The sequence below is a fragment of the Musca autumnalis genome, unplaced genomic scaffold (genome assembly GCF_047663935.1).
Source record: "Musca autumnalis isolate F117 unplaced genomic scaffold, ASM4766393v1 scaffold_1, whole genome shotgun sequence".
In the NCBI taxonomy this organism is placed as follows: Eukaryota; Metazoa; Arthropoda; class Insecta; order Diptera; family Muscidae; genus Musca; species Musca autumnalis.
This window is the reverse complement of record NW_027411644.1, coordinates 63,123,498-63,143,780: the sequence shown is the minus strand read 5'-3', so window position 1 is coordinate 63,143,780 and position 20,283 is coordinate 63,123,498. Positions and strand designations below refer to the sequence as shown.

At 37.2% G+C, this 20,283-nt stretch overlaps 1 protein-coding gene across 4 annotated transcripts in view; it reads right to left on the bottom strand.

Moving 5' to 3' along the window:
- AnxB9 (Annexin B9) overlaps positions 1-18,767 on the bottom strand; it is a 28,702-nt gene extending 9,935 nt beyond the window's left edge. The window contains exons 1-5 of one of the 4 annotated variants that reach the window (XM_073978882.1): positions 18,479-18,767; positions 4,961-5,030; positions 640-1,122; positions 357-582; positions 103-284 (exon numbers count right to left, since the gene is read on the bottom strand). In XM_073978882.1, coding sequence (XP_073834983.1) covers positions 103-284; positions 357-582; positions 640-1,122; positions 4,961-4,990 — 921 coding nt within the window. In that variant the 5' untranslated portion in view covers positions 4,991-5,030; positions 18,479-18,767. The remainder of the gene's footprint in view (positions 1-102; positions 285-356; positions 583-639; positions 1,123-4,960; positions 5,031-18,478) is intronic. The other 3 variants (XM_073978893.1, XM_073978902.1, XM_073978911.1) reach the window with 3 other exon arrangements.
- Between the last annotated feature and the right edge of the window lie 1,516 nt (positions 18,768-20,283).

Below are 20,283 nucleotides of genomic sequence, written 5' to 3'. Positions count from 1 at the left end.
AGTCTTGTAAAACCCAACACCAAACTCCAAATATGGAAACATGAATGTAAGTACATATGTAAATATGTATAACAAATGTGTATGTAAAACGCAAATGCTTACCTTGATCCATGATTCCAAGCTCTTGCCATATTTGTTTTGGAATGCTTCTTTGATGTCACCCAAATCGATTTCGGAACGGCTGACAACGATGCGAATTAAAGTCTTGTCTTTTGTGCCCAAACCGTGCATGGAATCATACAAACGTTCGGCAAAGTAATCAACCTTGGACTTGCAGCAGCGGACTGGATGAAAAACAAACACACACACAAAATAAATAATTACAATTTTCAAATCTAAAAAAATCAAACACCCACCAATGGACAAGAAGCCCTTTTCAACGGCACCACTGAATTCACGTTTGATGGCCTTTTCAATATCATGGCCAGCCAAATTTTCATATTCCAAGAAGATTTGGCGCAACTGTTGGTAGGAGCGGGTAACTAAAATGGAATTGAAGACAGATTCATCGGTGCCCCATTGGCCTTCACCGGCTTCGTGCAAGGCGGTGGCATCAGCAACAGCGGCGGCTTCATCAACGCCCTTTAAAAAAAGAAATCCAATAAAAAGTGTTCCATTTCGTTGGCATTTAGAACCTACCTGATTTTCATCACGATTGCCCTGTACCAAAGAGACACACAAACGTTTGAAATGTCCCGAGGTATCACCCTTCAAATCTGATTCCAAAGATTTGTTGAAACTTTGCTCATAGAATTGAGCAATGGTTTTAATACCGAAATTGGAAAGTGTGCACAAAATTTCAATGATAGCCTCTTCATCGGTACCCAAGCCGGAGATGGCATCATGCAATTCATTGGCATAGAATTGTGGCAAAGGTGTCATCAGAGCAACAATAACATCTTCGAATTTACCACCCAATTCAGATTTCAATTCTGAAATTAAATCTTTGCCATAGGAGGTTTTGAAGGCTTCGGCAATTTCCAAACGTTGGACAATACCGCGACGGGCCAAAACTTCAATGATGGCCTTCTCGTCGGTACCAAAGCCCTTCATGGCTTTGCGCAAAATGGCAGCATCTTCGACGGGATCAAAGGGATCGGCAGGGTAGACAGTGGGGGTGCACTGAAAAGAAAGAACGGAAAGAAGATTAGTAAAAATTAATATAATGAAAATCAAATTTAAATTTAGGCTGGCTGAATTAGATTTTCAATAGAAATTAATCTGGCTGAATAAGGTTTCCTTTAGGAAATCTACAATTCAGCCTGGCTGAATAAGTTTTCCATTAGGGAGTCTACAATTTAGCCTGAATGCATTAGGTTCCCTTTAGGAAATCCACAATTCAGCCTGGCTGAATAAGGTTTTCTTTAGGAAATCTACAATTCAGCCTGGCTGAATAAGGTTTCTTTTAGGAAGTCTACAATTTAGCCTGATTAATTTAGGTTTCCTTTAGGTAATCTACAATTCAGCCTGGCTGAATAAGGTTTCCATTAGGAAATCTACAATTCAGCCTCGCTGAATAAGGTTTCCTGTAGGAAATCTACAATTCAGCCTGGCTGAATTAGGTTTCCATTAGGAAATCAACAATTCAGTCTGGCTGAATTAGGTTTCCTTTAAGAAATCTACAATTCAGCCTGGCTGAATAAGGTTTCCATTAGGAAATTTACAATTCAGCCTGGTTGAATAAGGTTTCCATTAGGAAATCTGCAATTCAGCCTGGCTGAATAAGATTTATTTTAGGAAATCAACAATTCAGCCTAGCTGAATAAGGTTTCCCTTAGGAAATCTACAATTCAGCCAGGCTGAATAAGGTTTCCTTTAAGAAATCTACAATTCAGCCTGGCTGAATAATAAGGTTTCCATTAGGAAATCTACAATTCAGCCTAGCTGAATAAGGTTTCCTTTAGGAAATCTACAATTCAGCCTGGCTGAATGAGGTTTCCTTTAGGAAATCTACAATTCAGCCTGGCTAAATAAGGTTTCCATTAGGAAATCAACAATTCAGTCTGGCTGAATTAGGTTTCCTTTAAGAAATCTACAATTCAGCCTGGCTGAATAAGGTTTCCATTAGGAAATTTACAATTCAGCCTGGTTGAATAAGGTTTCCATTAGGAAATCTGCAATTCAGCCTGGCTGAATAAGATTTATTTTAGGAAATCAACAATTCAGCCTAGCTGAATAAGGTTTCCCTTAGGAAATCTACAATTCAGCCAGGCTGAATAAGGTTTCCTTTAAGAAATCTACAATTCAGCCTGGCTGAATAATAAGGTTTCCATTAGGAAATCTACAATTCAGCCTAGCTGAATAAGGTTTCCTTTAGGAAATCTACAATTCAGCCTGGCTGAATGAGGTTTCCTTTAGGAAATCTACAATTCAGCCTGGCTAAATAAGGTTTCCATTAGGTAATCTACAATTCAGCCTAGCTGAATAAGGTTTCCTTTAAGAAATCTACAATTCAGCCTGGCTAAATAAGGTTTCCTTTAGGAAATCTACAATTCAGCCTGGCTGAATAAGGTTTCCTTTGGAAAATCTACAATTCAGCCCGGCTGAATAAGGTTTCCTTAAGGAAATCAACAATTCAGCCTAGCTGAATAAGGTTTCCTTTAGGAAATCTACAATTCAGCCTAGCTGAATACGATTTCTTTTAGGAAATCTACAATTCAGCTTGGCTGAATATGATTTATTTTTGGAAATCTACAATTCAGCCTGGCTGAATTGGGTTATCTATATAAAATATAGAATTCAGCCTAGCTGAATTAAATTTTTATGTGTCTAGTTTATTGCAAAATAACAAAACTGCATTCCGAGTGCTCTGACGACCTCATAGTAAATATTTTATACGGAAACCTACTACTTATTGACAATTTTGCATTGAAATGATTCATTGTCATATTATTAACAAATTACCCTACCCATTAAACAAATGAATAATTATTGCACAAACCTCATACAAGCATTTTGTATTCTTAACAAGTGTGTCATATCGCAATTGCGGAATATGCGCAACCACAAAAAGGGTGTACAAACTAGGCACTTATGTACATCTACAATTCAGCCTGGCTGAATAAGGTTTCCTTTAGGAAATCTACAATTCAGCCTGGCTGAATAAGGTTTCCTTTAGAAAGTCTACAATTCAGCCTGGTTGAATGAGGTGTTTTTTAGGAAATCTACAATTCAGCCTGGCTGGATAAGATTTATTTTAGGAAATCTACAATTCAGCCTAGCTGAATAAGGTTTCCTTTAGGAAATCTACAATTCAGCCTGGCTGAATAAGGTTTCCTTTAGAAAATCTACAATTCAGCCTGGCTGAATAAGGTTTCCTTTAGGAAATCTACAATTCAGCACGGCTGAATAAGGTTTCCTTTACGAAATCTACAATTCTGCCTGGCTGAATAAGCTTTCCTTTACGAAATCTACAATTCTGCCTGGCTGAATAAGCTTTCCTTTAGAAAATCTACAATTCAGCCTGGCTGAATAAGGTTTCCTGTAGGAAATCTACAAATCAGCCTGGCTGAATAAGGTTTCCTTTAGGAAATCAACAATTCTGCCTGGCTGGATAAGGTTTCCTTTAGGAAATCTACAATTCAGCCTGGCTGAATAAGATTTCCAATAGGAAATCTACAATTCAGCCTGGCTGAATAAGATTTCTTTTAGGAAATCTACAGTTCAGCCTAGCTGAATAAGGTTTCCTTTAGGAAATCTACAATTCAGCCTGGCTGAATAAGGTTTCCTTTAGAAAATCTACAATTCAGCCTAGCTGAATAAGATTTCTTTTAGGAAATCTACAATTCAGCCTAGCTGAATAAGGTTTCCTTTAAGAAATCAACAATTCAGCCTGGCGGAATAAGGTTTCCTTTAGGAAATCTACAATTCAGCCTGGATGAATAAGGTTTCCGTTAGGAAATCAACAATTCTGCCAGGCTGAATAAGGTTTCCTTTAGGAAATCTACAATTCAGCCTGGCTGAATAAGCTTTCCTTTAGAAAATCTACAATTCAGCCTGGCTGAATAATAAGGTTTCCATTAGGAAATCTACAATTCAGCCTAGCTGAATAAGGTTTCCTTTAGGAAATCTACAATTCAGCCTGGCTGAATGAGGTTTCCTTTAGGAAATCTACAATTCAGCCTGGCTAAATAAGGTTTCCATTAGGTAATCTACAAATCAGTCTAGCTGAATAAGGTTTCCTTAAGGAAATCAACAATTCAGCCTAGCTGAATAAGGTTTCCTTTAGGAAATCTACAATTCAGCCTAGCTGAATACGATTTCTTTTAGGAAATCTACAATTCAGCTTGGCTGAATATGATTTATTTTTGGAAATCTACAATTCAGCCTGGCTGAATTGGGTTATCTATATAAAATATAGAATTCAGCCTAGCTGAATTAAATTTTTATGTGTCTAGTTTATTGCAAAATAACAAAACTGCATTCCGAGTGCTCTGACGACCTCATAGTAAATATTTTATACGGAAACCTACTACTTATTGACAATTTTGCATTGAAATGATTCATTGTCATATTATTAACAAATTACCCTACCCATTAAACAAATGAATAATTATTGCACAAACCTCATACAAGCATTTTGTATTCTTAACAAGTGTGTCATATCGCAATTGCGGAATATGCGCAACCACAAAAAGGGTGTACAAACTAGGCACTTATGTACGTGCAGTGATATGAATCACAAATTTTCGAAAGATAAAACAAAACAATAGCAACAAATTATATTAAAAGTTAAAACAAAATTTAACGAATTTATCAAAAAAAAAAAAAAAAAAAAAAAAAACTGAGGAAGAGAGATAAGGTAATGAAGTAGTACAACTTAAAATAACAAACCCAATTTTAAACAGCTATTTTGATGGTTTCTTAGTAGGGGCATTATTTTCAAGTGTTTATCGTCAATTGGACATGCTTGATTATTAATTTAACAAATTCAAAATGTTGTACTTATTATTTAACTTACCTTGAATGGATAGTATTCGGCGGAACTCATTTTGTCTGTTTGGGATTTGAGATTACAATAAATGGGTTAACTGCAATAAAAAGAAGAGGAGGAAAATTTAATAAAAAAAATGAATAAAAATTCTATAGAAAAACGTCAAACAATAGATTCATTGTTATGCATATGTAAGTGTGTGTATGTATATAACTTTTTTACAATATTACAATAAACCAAGCCTCGCATCTTTAGCAACAACAACAACAAATCCACTCAATGTGAATGCCTTTTTTCAATTTCAATATGGAATATTACGTCAACTTTTAGTTTTCTTCATGCCATTCAGGGTGATGAGAATTGAAGAGAGCCTTGAAAAATAATACCCTCACGTTTCAAAATCAAATCACACACGCCTTCTTCAGATGATATTAGATAGTTTTACGATACGGTATTTAAAGCGAATACACACCAAGAACTTCTGTTCACCCAAGGCAGACAGACAGATTCAAAACTACTATTCCCATTCTCATAAGAAAATGTGTGGCGTCACCATAAACAAGGATGTGTTAGTCATAAGGCAATTATTAATATGGGGTCAAAGGCACAAAAGATATATGTATGTGAGTGACCCTTAAAAAGATTTATCGATGTCATTAGATATTAAGTAATTAAAAGACAGATAAATGATAAACCAATATCAATTTACACAAAAACACATTTTTCATCCATTAAACTATAATTCAGCTAAGCTGAATTGTAATATTATTAAGGCAAATTATCATTTTGTCACTCTGAATTGAAGATTTCCTATGGAAACCTCTATTCAGTCAGGCTGAATTGCAGATTTCCTAAAGGAAACCTTATTCAGCAAGGCTGAATTGGAGATTTCCTAAAGGAAACCTTATTCAGCCAGGCTGAATTGATGATTTCCTAAAGGAAACCTTATTCAGCCTGGCTGAATTGAAGATTTCCTATGGAAACCTCTATTCAGCCAGGCTGAATTGAAGATTTCCTATGGAAACCTCTATTCAGCCAGGCTGAATTGAAGATTTCCTATGGAAACCTCTATTCAGCCAGGCTGAATTGCAGATTTCCTAAAGGAAACCTTATTCAGCCAGGCTGAATTGAAGATTTCCTAAAGGAAACCTTATTCAGCCAGGCTGAATTGCAGATTTCCTAAAGGAAACCTTATTCAGCCAGGCTGAATTGCAGATTTCCTAAAGGAAACCTTATTCAGCCAGGCTGAATTGCAGATTTCCTAAAGAAAACCTTATTCAGCCAGGCTGAATTGCAGATTTCCTAAAGGAAACCTTATTCAGCCAGGCTGAATTGCAGATTTCCTAAAGGAAACCTTATTCAGCCAGGCTGAATTGCAGATTTCCTAAAGGAAACCTTATTCAGCCAGGCTGAATTGCAGATTTCCTAAAGGAAACCTTATTCAGCCAGGCTGAATTGCAGATTTCCTAAAGGAAACCTTATTCAGCCAGGCTGAATTGCAGATTTCCTAAAGGAAACCTTATTCAGCCAGGCTGAATTGCAGATTTCCTAAAGGAAACCTTATTCAGCCAGGCTGAATTGAAGATTTCCTAAAGGAAACCTTATTCGGCCAGGCTGAATTGAAGATTTTTTTGAAGTTTACCTATGGCAAACTCTATTCAGCCAGGCTGAATTGAGTTTACCTATGGCAAACTCTATTCAGCCAGGCTGAATTGAGTTTACCTATGGCAAACTCTATTCAGCCAGGCTGAATTGAGTTTACCTATGGCAAAGTCTATTCAGCCAGGCTGAATTGAGTTTACCTATGGCAAACTCTATTCAGCCAGGCTGAATTGAGTTTACCTATGGCAAACTCTATTCAGCCAGGCTGAATTGAGTTTACCTATGGCAAACTCTATTCAGCCAGGCTGAATTGAGTTTACCTATGGCAAACTCTATTCAGCCAGGCTGAATTGAAGTTTACCTATGGCAAACTCTATTCAGCCAGGCTGAATTGAAGTTTACCTATGGCAAACTCTATTCAGCCAGGCTGAATTGAAGTTTACCTATGGCAAACTCTATTCAGCCAGGCTGAATTGAAGTTTACCTATGGCAAACTCTATTCAGCCAGGCTGAATTGAAGTTTACCTATGGCAAACTCTATTCAGCCAGGCTGAATTGAAGTTTACCTATGGCAAACTCTATTCAGCCAGGCTGAATTGAAGTTTACCTATGGCAAACTCTATTCAGCCAGGCTGAATTGAAGTTTACCTATGGCAAACTCTATTCAGCCAGGCTGAATTGAAGTTTACCTATGGCAAACTCTATTCAGCCAGGCTGAATTGAAGTTTACCTATGGCAAACTCTATTCAGCCAGGCTGAATTGAAGTTTACCTATGGCAAACTCTATTCAGCCAGGCTGAATTGAAGTTTACCTATGGCAAACTCTATTCAGCCAGGCTGAATTGAAGTTTACCTATGGCAAACTCTATTCAGCCAGGCTGAATTGAAGTTTACCTATGGCAAACTCTATTCAGCCAGGCTGAATTGAAGTTTACCTATGGCAAACTCTATTCAGCCAGGCTGAATTGAAGTTTACCTATGGCAAACTCTATTCAGCCAGGCTGAATTGAAGTTTACCTATGGCAAACTCTATTCAGCCAGGCTGAATTGAAGTTTACCTATGGCAAACTCTATTCAGCCAGGCTGAATTGAAGTTTACCTATGGCAAACTCTATTCAGCCAGGCTGAATTGAAGTTTACCTATGGCAAACTCTATTCAGCCAGGCTGAATTGAAGTTTACCTATGGCAAACTCTATTCAGCCAGGCTGAATTGAAGTTTACCTATGGCAAACTCTATTCAGCCAGGCTGAATTGAAGTTTACCTATGGCAAACTCTATTCAGCCAGGCTGAATTGAAGTTTACCTATGGCAAACTCTATTCAGCCAGGCTGAATTGAAGTTTACCTATGGCAAACTCTATTCAGCCAGGCTGAATTGAAGTTTACCTATGGCAAACTCTATTCAGCCAGGCTGAATTGAAATTTACCTATGGCAAACTCTATTCAGCCAGGCTGAATTGAAGTTTACCTATGGCAAACTCTATTCAGCCAGGCTGAATTGAAGTTTACCTATGGCAAACTCTATTCAGCCAGGCTGAATTGAAGTTTACCTATGGCAAACTCTATTCAGCCAGGCTGAATTGAAGTTTACCTATGGCAAACTCTATTCAGCCAGGCTGAATTGAAGTTTACCTATGGCAAACTCTATTCAGCCAGGCTGAATTGAAGTTTACCTATGGCAAACTCTATTCAGCCAGGCTGAATTGAAGTTTACCTATGGCAAACTCTATTCAGCCAGGCTGAATTGAAGTTTACCTATGGCAAACTCTATTCAGCCAGGCTGAATTGAAGTTTACCTATGGCAAACTCTATTCAGCCAGGCTGAATTGAAGTTTACCTATGGCAAACTCTATTCAGCCAGGCTGAATTGAAGTTTACCTATGGCAAACTCTATTCAGCCAGGCTGAATTGAAGTTTACCTATGGCAAACTCTATTCAGCCAGGCTGAATTGAAGTTTACCTATGGCAAACTCTATTCAGCCAGGCTGAATTGAAGTTTACCTATGGCAAACTCTATTCAGCCAGGCTGAATTGAAGTTTACCTATGGCAAACTCTATTCAGCCAGGCTGAATTGAAGTTTACCTATGGAAAACTCTATTCAGCCAGGCTGAATTGAAGTTTACCTATGGAAAACTCTATTCAGCCAGGCTGAATTGAAGTTTACCTATGGCAAACTCTATTCAGCCAGGCTGAATTGAGAATTTCCCTTGGAAAACTCTATCCATTAATGCCTTCTTATGAAAAAAAAATCTATTCAGCCGTGCTAGGAATCTCTTATGTGTATAGACCACTTGAAAACTATTCAAGTAATCAATCGTATCAATAAAACCACCTCCCCCTGATGTATTGCCTTCCATTGCTCTCATTGTGTGCATGAAATTGCATTTCATTGAGAGAATGTTGGGCGCATCCACCATATCTTCTTGTCGTCGATGTGCTGAATCAAGTTCAAGGTAATATACAACCACTCGCTATAGTTCATATAGACAAGACAATCCCTCCTCTTGGTGGACTTTCATTTTTATAGTATTACGGATGGTTGAGAATAGTGGTGCAGTCATTTTGCTATCACACTAGAAGAAGAAGAAGCACCCGGTCGGCGACAAATGCAGTCATGTGAATAAAATTTGCTCTCTCTCCCCTCACAACTATTGCTAATGGAGAGCAGCATTTGTAGTGTTGGGGAAAAGTGAAAGTTGTCTTTCTCTCTCGCTGTGCCTGTGGTTTATGGTGCATGAAATGCACCAACAACAACAGCTTCAACTATTAACATAGTTTTTGTAATGCTTGGTAAAACAACAACAACAATGAAGACATTTCGTTATACCAAAATAAAATAACATTTAACATGAATTTCAGGTGCTGATGACGTTACACATTTGGGTACACTGTGGTCTGATGGTATGTCTACTAATGCCGCCAAGCAACAACTACAACACAATACAATTCAAAATACAAACTATGTATCCAAAATACATACATATGTATTTGGTATACTCTCTCGCTGTGGAGCTACATAACCCCCTTATGTTTTTATTGGCCATAGCTGAATTTGTAGGCAAGAATGTTTGTAGTGGCCAAAAACTATGACATCATCATTGCCTGTACATATGGCTTCCACAGATGAAAGATTTATAAACAGCAAAATGAAACAAAAACAAACATGATATCATGTAAATATTAGGAAATCGGAAGCTGAATAACATTTTCGAACGAGAATAATACAATTCCGTAAAGCTGAATCACATTTTCTAAGGGAAAACTACAATTCAGCTAAGCTGAATTTATTTTTCTATGGGAAAACTACAATTCAGCTAAGCTGAATTAAATTTTCTAAGGAAAATCTACAATTCAGCATAGCTAAATTAGATTTTCTAAGGGAAAATTACAATTCAGCTAAGCTGAATTAGATTTTCTAAGGGAAAACTACAATTCAGCTAAGCTGAATTAGATTTTCTAAGGGAAAGCTACAATTCAGGTTAGCTGAATTACATTTTCTACGAGAAAATTACAATTCAGCATAGCGTAATTAAAATTTCTAAGGGAAATTTTCAATTCAGCTAAACTGAATTACATTTCAAAGGGAAAACTACAATTCAGTTAAGCTGAATTAGATTTTCTAAGGGAAAACTACAATTCAGCAATGCTGAATTACATTTTCTAAGGGAAACTACAATTCAGCATAGCTGAATTAAATTTTCTAATGGGAATTTTCAATTCAGCTATGCTGAATTACATTTGCTAAGGGAAAACTTAAATTCAGCTAAACTGAATTAGATTTTCTAAGGGAAAACTACAATTCAGCTAAGCTAAATTAGATTTTCTAAGGGAAAACTACAATTCAGCAAAGCTGAATTAAATTTTCTGAAGGAAATCTACAATTCAGGTTAGCTGAATAACATTTTCTGAAGGAAAACTACAATTCAGCAAAGCTGAATATGGTTTCTAAGGGATAACTATAATTCAGCTAAGCTGAATTTGATTTTCTAAGGGAAAACTGCAATTTAGCATAACTGAATTCAATTTTCTAAGGGAAATCTACAATTCAGCAGAGCTAAATTACGTCTTTTAAGGAAAAAAACTACAAATAAAAATAAATGAAATATTTTTAATCAAAATTATAACTCAGACATGATAAATAAAAACCAAACTTGTCACGTTAAACATATTTGTAAAAGAAAGCTAAAAATTTATGAGCATGAAAGCCAAGAGTGTGAGTTATTTTTGTTGTTGTGAATAACATCAATGACGTGGTGGTCTTTGGTTGCTAGCGGCACAGTCATAAAACCAAAAAACCAGTTTTAACCAAAACATAAACAAAAATAAAAATAAACCAAAGCCTAACCTCAAAGCATTTACCTATATATAACAATAAAAATAATACAAAACATTGCTATTCAAATAAATTTGGATATTCAGAGCATGTGACTAATTAACTAAAAAAATATATTTTTATAAAAAAAAACATAAATTCCGCCTGACCGAAAAGAAGTTTCCATAGGTAAACTTCAATTCAGCTTGGCTGAATAAGTTTTCCATTAGGAAATCTGCAATTCAGCCTGGCTGAATAAGGTTTTCATTAGGAAATCTTCAATTCAGCCTTGCTGAATAGAGATTTCCATAGGAAATCTGCAATTCAGCCTGGCTGAATAAGGTTTCCATTAGGAAATCTGCAATTCAGCCTGGCTGAATAAGGTTTCCATTAAGAAAACTGCAATTCAGCCTGGCTGAATAAGATTTCCATTAGGAAATCTTGCAATTCAGCCTGGTTGAATAAGGTTTCCATTAGGAAATCTGCAATTTAACCTGGCAGAATAAGGTTCCATTTGGAAATCTGAAATTCAGCCTGGCTGAATAAGGTTTCCATTAGGAAATCTGCAATTCAGCCTGGCTGAATAAGGTTTCCATTCGGAAATCTGCAATTCAGACTGGCTGAATAAGGGTTTTGTTATGAAATCTGCAATTCAGCCTGGCTAAATAAGGTTTTTATTAGGAAATCTTCCCATTCAGCCTGGCTGAATAAGGTTTCCATTAGGAAATCTGCAATTCAGCCTGGCTGAATAAGGTTTCCATTAGGAAATCTGCAATTCAGCCTGGCTGAATAAGGTTTCCATTAGGAAATCTGCAATTCAGCCTGGCTGAATAAGGTTTCCATTAGGAAATCTGCAATTCAGCCTGGCTAAATAAGGTTTCCATGAAGAAACCTTGCAAAATTTTCAGTTCAACTTGGCTAAATGATGTTTTCTTTGTAGTTTTTCCACTAAAAATATATCTATACTGTTTTTTACGATATAACTATTTTTTTTTTGTTATCTTTCCAAACCTACAACGTGACCTCGTGATTTGAATGAAAATTACAACAACTAAAAATCGTACACTGACATTATCTAGAGAACAACAAACAGACAAGACAAGTTAAATGCGTGTCTGAATAAAAAATGCAAACAATGCTAAAATCACTCATACCAAGTAGTAGTAAATATGTATGTACACATACATATGCATGTGTTTGTATATACAGATGTTCTTATAAACATCAAAAACAAATACTAGACTAAGTATTTCATGCGGTGTAGTTTAGGTTTAGTGAGAAAAAATATGACTCATAAATATTCCATATTGCTCTTAGTATAGACAATTTAATAGTTTATATCTAAAATTTATAGAGAGGAAAATTAATGTACATCCGGTCCTCGGTTAACACCTCATGGCCATAATCAATAACTTTTTATTTGGGGGGTTTCAAAAGGTCCTTATATACGACGAGAAAATTGTCTTTAAATGAAGTCTTTATGGACGACCAGAGGGGAGTCTTTATAGACGACTAGAAAGTCTTTAGACACGAATAGCAGCAATCCTTTATTGATGACTACAAATGAGTCTTTATATGGGAATATGGTTGCCTTAAACCAGAAGGGTTGTACAACACTTCACTATTTCATAGAAACTGGGTCCTTGGTATTTTAAGAATTCAACAGTAAGTTCACATCTCGAAAGCTTCAAGTTTCTTCATGTCAACTGTTTTCACGGTTCACACGTAGGAGGTACCTGAAAGAATGGTCTGAACTGGAGTCGTTCCTTATGCTAGTCATTGTACCAATCCGGCATTTTAGTTGGTCACCGTAGGGTATTTCAGAGCTTTTTGACCATTACGTTAGGTAGCAAGGGCTTGCCCACAAAAAAATTATATAGTTGTAATCAGAATCACAACGACTAACTTCGATGAAAATTTCAAAACAATCCTCGAACTGTCCTTAAACTACACTTGAGCCAAGAACTTGGAACTATTGTGAGAGAGGCATCAGAGGAGTTGCCAAATATATATATTTCGAATTTGATTTAACTTAGGCAGAAATAATCCGCTGTGCAAAGATTGGACCTCACTTCTTTACTCCATCCATGCCCACCCCAGCCATTTTAGCTGGTCACCGTAGGACTTTTTTGGAGCTTCTGGGTATTTATGGCAGGACTTGCCCACTAAAGAATTATATCGTTGTAATCGGAATCACATGGGCTATCTTCGATGAAAGTTTCAAAACAATCCTCGAACAGTGTTTAAACTGCACTTAAGCCAGTGTTGTGCAATATTAATCTTCTTGGAACTTGATGTACATTTTAAAGAAATGTTATGAATGGTAAAGAAAGGGTGCTTCTATAGACCCCTTTCTGAAAGAAAGGGTGCTTCTATAGACCTTTTCTGAAAGAAAGGGTGCTTCTATAGAGCCTTTCTAAAAGAAAGGGTGCTTCTATAGAGCCTTTCTGAAAGAATGGGTGCTTCTATAGACCTTTTCTGAAAGAAAGGGTGCTTCTATAGACCTTTTCTTAAAGAAAGGGTGCTTCTATAGACCTTTTCTGAAAGAAAGGGTGCTTCTATAGACCTTTTCTGAAAGAAAGGGTGCTTCTATAGACCTTTTCTGAAAGGAAGGGTGCTTCTATAGAGCCTTTCTGAAAGAAAGTTCTATAGAGCCTTTCTGAAAGAAAGTTCTATAGAGCCTTTCTGAAAGAAAGGGTGCTTCTATAGAGCCTTTCTGAAAGAAAGGGTGCTTCTATAGAGCCTTTCTGAAAGAAAGGGTGCTTCTATAGAGCCTTTCTGAAAGAAAGGGTGCTTCTATAGAGCCTTTCTGAAAGAAAGGGTGCTTCTATAGAGCCTTTCTGAAAGAAAGGGTGCTTCTATAGAGCCTTTCTGAAAGAAAGGGTGCTTCTATAGAGCCTTTCTGAAAGAAAGGGTGCTTCTATAGAGCCTTTCTGAAAGAAAGGGTGCTTCTATAGAGCCTTTCTGAAAGAAAGGGTGCTTCTATAGAGCCTTTCTGAAAGAAAGGGTGCTTCTATAGAGCCTTTCTGAAAGAAAGGGTGCTTCTATAGAGCCTTTCTGAAAGAAAGGGTGCTTCTATAGAGCCTTTCTGAAAGAAAGGGTGCTTCTATAGAGCCTTTCTGAAAGAAAGGGTGCTTCTATAGAGCCTTTCTGAAAGAAAGGGTGCTTCTATAGAGCCTTTCTGAAAGAAAGGGTGCTTCTATAGAGCCTTTCTGAAAGAAAGGGTGCTTCTATAGAGCCTTTCTGAAAGAAAGGGTGCTTCTATAGAGCCTTTCTGAAAGAAAGGGTGCTTCTATAGAGCCTTTCTGAAAGAAAGGGTGCTTCTATAGAGCCTTTCTGAAAGAAAGGGTGCTTCTATAGACCTTTTCTGAAAGGAAGGGCGCTTCTATAGAGCCTTTCTGAAAGAAAGGGTGCTTCGATAGACCTTTTCTGAAAGAAAGGGTGCTTCTATAGACCTTTTCTGAAAGAAAGGGTGCTTCTATAGACCTTTTCTGAAAGGAAGGGTGCTTCTATAGACCCTTTCTGAAAGATATTCAGCTTCTACAGACCCTTTCTGAAAGATATGCAGCATCTATAGACCCTTTCTGAAAGATATTCAGCATCTATAGACCCTTTCTGGAAGAAAGGCTGCTTCTATAGACCCTTTCTGGAAGAAAGGCTGCTTCTATAGACCCTTTTTGGAAGAAAGGCTGCTTCTATAGACCCTTTCTGGAAGAAAGGCTGCTTCTATAGACCCTTTCTGGAAGAAAGGCTGCTTCTATAGACCCTTTCTGGAAGAAAGGCTGCTTCTATAGAGCCTTCCTGAAAGCTTCTATATACGCTTTCTGAAAGAAAGTAAGCTTGTATAGACCCTTTCTCAATGATATTCAGCTTCTATAGACCCTTTCTGAAAGATATTCAGCTTCTATAGACCGTTTCTGAAAGAAAGGGTGCCTCTATAGACCCTTTCTAAAAGATAATCAGCTCCTATAGACCCTTTCTGAAAGATATTCAGCTTCTATAGACCTTTGCTGAAAGATCTTCAGCTGCTATAGACCCTTTCTGAAAGATATTCAGCTTCTACAGACCCTTTCTAAAAGATATTCAGCTTCTATAGACCCTTTCTGAAAGATATTCAGCTTCTTCAGACCCTTTCTGGAAGAAAGGCTGCTTCTATAGAGCCTTCCTGAAAGAAAGGGTGCATCTATTGACCCTTCCTGTAAGAAAGGGTGCTTCTATAGACCCTTTCTTAATGATATTCAGCTTCTATAGATCCTTCCTGAAAGATATTCAGCTTCTATAGACCCTTTCTGAAAGAAAGGCTGCTTCTATAGAGCCTTCCTGAAAGAAAGGATGCATCTATTGACCCTTTCTGAATGATACTCAGGTTCTATAGACCCTTTCTCAAAAAAAAGGCTGCTTCTACAGATCCTTTCTGGAAGATCTTCAGCTTCTTTAGACCCTTTCTGAAAGATATTCAGCTTCTATAGACCCTTTCTGAAAGATGTTCAGCTTTTATAGACCCTTTCTGAAAGAAAGGCTGCTTCTATAGACCCTTTCTGAAAGATATTCAGCTTCTATAGACCCTTTCTGAAAGATATTCAGCTTCTATAGACCATTTCCGAAAGAAAGGCTGTTTCTATAGACAATTTCCGAAAGAAAGGCTGTTTCTATAGACCATTTCCGAAAGAAAGGCTGCTTCTATAGACCCTTTCTGAATGATATTCAGGTTCTATAGACCCTTTCTGAAAGAAAGGCTGTTCTATAGATCCTTTCTGGAAGATCTTCAGCTTCTTTAGACCCTTTCTGAAAGATATTCAGCTTCTATAGGCCCTTTCTGAAAGATATTCAGCTTCTATAGACCATTGCTGAAAGATCTTCAGCAGCTATAGACACTTCCTGAAAAATATTCAGCTTCTACAGACCCTTTCTGAAAGATATTCAGCTTCTATAGACCCTTTCTGAAAGATATTCAGCTTCTACAGACCCTTTCTGGAAGAAAGGCTGCTTCTATAGAGCCTTCCTGAAAGAAAGGGTGCATCTATTGACCCTTCCTGTAAGAAAGGGTGCTTATGTAGACCCCTCCTGAAAGAAAGGGTGCTTCTAAAGACCTTTTCTGACAGATATTCAGCTTCTATAGACCCTTGCTGAAAGATCTTCAGTTTCTATAGACCTTATCTGAAAGATATTCAGCTTCTATAGACCCTTTCTGAAAGATGTTCAGCTTCTATAGAACCTTTCTGAAAGATATTCAGCTTCTATAGACCCTTTCTAAAGGAACGGCTGCTTCTATAGGCCCTTCTACGGGTCTTCTATTCTATATAAGTCTATAAGTCTCTTCTATTCTATAGAAGACCCTTCTACAGGCAATTATTTTGATGAGAGGCAGATTTTTGATCGTATCGGGAGGTGTGGACCGGCCAAAGGCCGGCTACTTAAAGAAAACTTATAATTTTGGAGAAACTTTTGTTCGCGTAGCCCACTTTTGTTCCTGTCCATTGGAGGAAGTCTTAAATCCCGGCCGAAGGCCGACTACTTAAATCTCGGGAAGTATGGACTTCAGGGTCCCAAGGACTACCTATGGTGAAAATTTCAGCCCGATCCGAGACGTGCCCATAAATAAAGTAATGGTGTTAAAGTAGGACTTTCCCGAAATGTCAAGACCCATATCTCGGGAATTATGGACTTCCCCCGGGAAAGATATATATAGTCGTGATCAGGGTCCCAAGGACTACCTATGGTAAAAATTTCAGCCCGATCGGAGAGGTGCCCCTAAACTTGTTCCGTGTTATATTAGGGTGAGGCGTTTAGTATGGAAGAAAAAAAATTATAATGGAAGCTTCGCGTTTCTGATTCTTGGGAGCAAAAAAAATCGCTAGACCGACATTTTGACCTGCAATTTCTTTTTTTTTTTAATTTTTGGGCTTTTATTTCGTAAACTCTTCAAAATTTAAAAGTAAAGTTGTTGCTATTGTCTCGGGATAAAATTTCTGAATATTTACTTGAAAAAAAACTTCGTTTTCACAGTCAAAAAGTGAAAAACGTAGAAAATTCACCATTTTTTATTTCACTTTTAATTTAATTTTTATTCATTTCAAAGCCAAGCCAAGTTACCATATGAACCGTACAGAGCACACATCGATTAACTCCACTTTTTGAAAAATCAGTTTAGGCCATGTGAAAATTTTGGTAATTTATTAAGGCCAAAACTGCCTGGAGTACAATCTCAAGAATCAGAAACGCGAAGTTCATCTCCGGTGAACTTTTGTATAGGAAAAGTCATTTCCGGTGAACTTTTGTATTGGAAAAGTCATTTCCGGTGAACTTTTGTATGGGAAATGTCATCTCCGGTGAACTTTTGTATTAGAAAAGTCATCTCCGGTGAACTCAAAGCCAAGCTAAATGACCATATGAGCCGTTCAGTGCACAAATCGATTAACTCCAGTTTTTGAAAAATAATTTTAGTCCATGAGAAAATCAAAATTTTGGTAATATATTACAGCCAAAACTGCCTGGAGTACAATCTCAAGAATCAGAAACGCGAAGTGCCCCTTAAGATGTTCAAATCACCCCTCCCTAGTATATATCCTCGTGTAAATCCAAAGGCCGAGAGTATAAAAATGTGTATTGTTGTAATCGGCACCGCTTATTATGATCTTTAAGTGGGTCTTAAACTAGATTTAAGTCCAAAAAAATCTATTATGCAAGTCATCTAAAACCGAATTCAATTAACTTAATTAATATGAAGATAGTATTTAAGTAAATTAAGAAAGCTTTTTTTAAGAAATAAGACATCTAAAGAGAGCTTTGAATGGCCTTCTAATTTAATAAAATGAATCAAATCAAAGAGATTCAGACAGAGGTCTTAAAATGAAATTAAACCGCAATTATTTTTGTAATATTTAAAAAAATAGTAATGAGTCTCTTACTACTACAGCAACAAAAACATAATTGTTTCTATTGTTTACTATTGGTGTGCATCATAAGGCCCAAACGCTGGTGTTTGGCGGCCACTGTGGGCTGAAAATAACTTGTTTGATGATGTCATCGAAAATATTACTGATTTTAAATTAGATTGGCAAAAGGGAAAATTTTCAGATTTTTCTATATCTAAGGATTATTTTTTGTTGCATATTTTTTTATTATTTATCAAAAATAACTTTATATGCATAGAAACATTTTTGTTTTCAAATGATATTTGGATCATTTAAACAATTTTTTCTCTCTCCTTCTTTGCTCTAAAACTTTGTCTTTCTTTCAGATGAAATTCTATGCCGCACCCAAAAAAACATATTTTTTATTCTCAATACTTGTCTGTCTGCTTCTAAGAATCTGTGACGATGATGATGATCGGCATTTATACATACACACTAAACGAAATATTTATACAAATACACTTGCAGTCGCATGCACTTTACTTCTTTTTTTTTCTTTAAAGTTTCGCTTGTTTTTTTGCAATTATTTTTCCATTTAAATTTTCTAAACTTCGAATCAACAACAACAACAATGAACACAAAATAATTAGCAAATCAATTATATAGTCAAACATACACACACAGATATATACACCAATTGTTTGATATATAGCAAGTAGCTATGCAAAAATATATCTAGTGTGGATGAAGAGGAAGAAGAAAAAAAAGCTATTTACCAGTAACAATTAAAATAAAATAACACTTCACAGAAGAATTTGAACTTTGCTAGACGACGTTGTTAACGCTTTGAAAACTGTTATAAGACTGAAACTGTGGACTCTTCTACAGTGAATTTTTATTTTCGTTTTTACGATAAGCAACAACAAACATCAGAGATGAACAGCGCCGACGAGCGCAATAAACATTCAAAAACAAACATGAAGAGGCCCCCACTTTGATATGAGCCAAAGGAGGAATTTAATTCGTTGAGAGCAAGAGACCCAGAGAAATACTTGGAGTGGCACTGGGGCAAAAACATAACACGAAAATATGCCGGCTATGGGTTTGTTGTTTTGTTTTTTCTGTTTCTTTGGGATGTACAACTCACCGAGAGAAACATTCAAAAACATTAGTTGATTACTAAACCGGTCGCCAAGTTTGAAAACTACACATTATTACACACGCAACGCATAGTGGAAAAAATAATAAGACGTCATTATATGGAAGCCACTCTCTCTCAGCATGAGAAACTGCTCATAGTCAAATCAAAAGGAGGGGATAAAATAATAATAATGACATGTAATTGATTCAATTGTTTTTGTCCATTCTCCTCTCTAATGGAAATTGTTGTTGTTGTTGTTTTTTTAATAGTCGCAACAGCTTCTCTTGTATTTTAAAATAATGACTCACCTTTTTAGTCGTTATATTTTATGACGTTTTAAGATTCGTAACCCTATTTTGCAAACATCTTTTCGATTTGAGATTGTGTTCTGGAAAATCATTGTAATTGATTCATATTGAGATTAGTTAATACACTGAGTGACAAAAGTTACTAGGCAGATAATTTAATAAAACGATCAGAAGTTACCAATAACTTTCTCTCTCCCGCCGAGAAATAACTGTATCCCTGATTATAGGCCTGACATTAGCCCGCTCTTGCCAGGTCATAATCGTCTGGTCCTGGGGGATTTTAATGCGCATCATGAGATGTGGCATTCGGCCCTCGGAAACGACCAGAGAGGTACAGCGCTGGCTGAGCAGATTGATAGCTCTACGTTTTGCACGGTTAATGAGGACGCCCCTACCAGAATTAGAGGAGAGTGTCACAGTTCGCCTGACATAACCATCGTGTCACCTGGTCTGACAAATGACGTTACCTGGCAACCCGTCATTTCCCTTGGATCAGACCATCTCCCCATAATTGTCTCCATTAGCAGACCACCCGACTTCATCACCTCTGAACGCCGCACGTTCGTCAATCATAAAAAAAACTGATTGGCCGAGTTTCAGAGAGTTCACCAATCACCGCTTCAGAGAATTGCCCAATCCTTCTGATGTTCGGGTACATCATCACTGCTGCAGCCGCTTGCCATATCCCTGCAGGTCGAATACCCGAAGTAAGACCAAATTTCCCAGCAGAGGCGACGGGATTAGCAAATGAGCGTGATGAGCTTCGTCGTATCAACCCCAATGACCCCAGAGTCAGGGAGCTGACACTGGAAGTTAACAGGCTGGTCGGCGAGCATAAGCGGAACAAATGGTTAAATCATCTGAAGAGCTGCAACATTGGAGCCGGTATAGGTGAATTGTGGGCAACGGTAAAGTCACTCTCGAACCCTGGAAGAAGGGAAGATAGGACCTCAGTCACGTTTGGCGACGTTACGTTGACTGACACGAGAGGTGCGCAAGTTATTTCAATCGACAGTTTGTCGAGCATCCCGAGAGTGACAGGGCGAAGAGAAGAGTATTACGTCGCATCAGATCTCTTCCTGCCGAGAATGAACCACCACAATTTACAATGGATGATGTTGCCAATGCCATC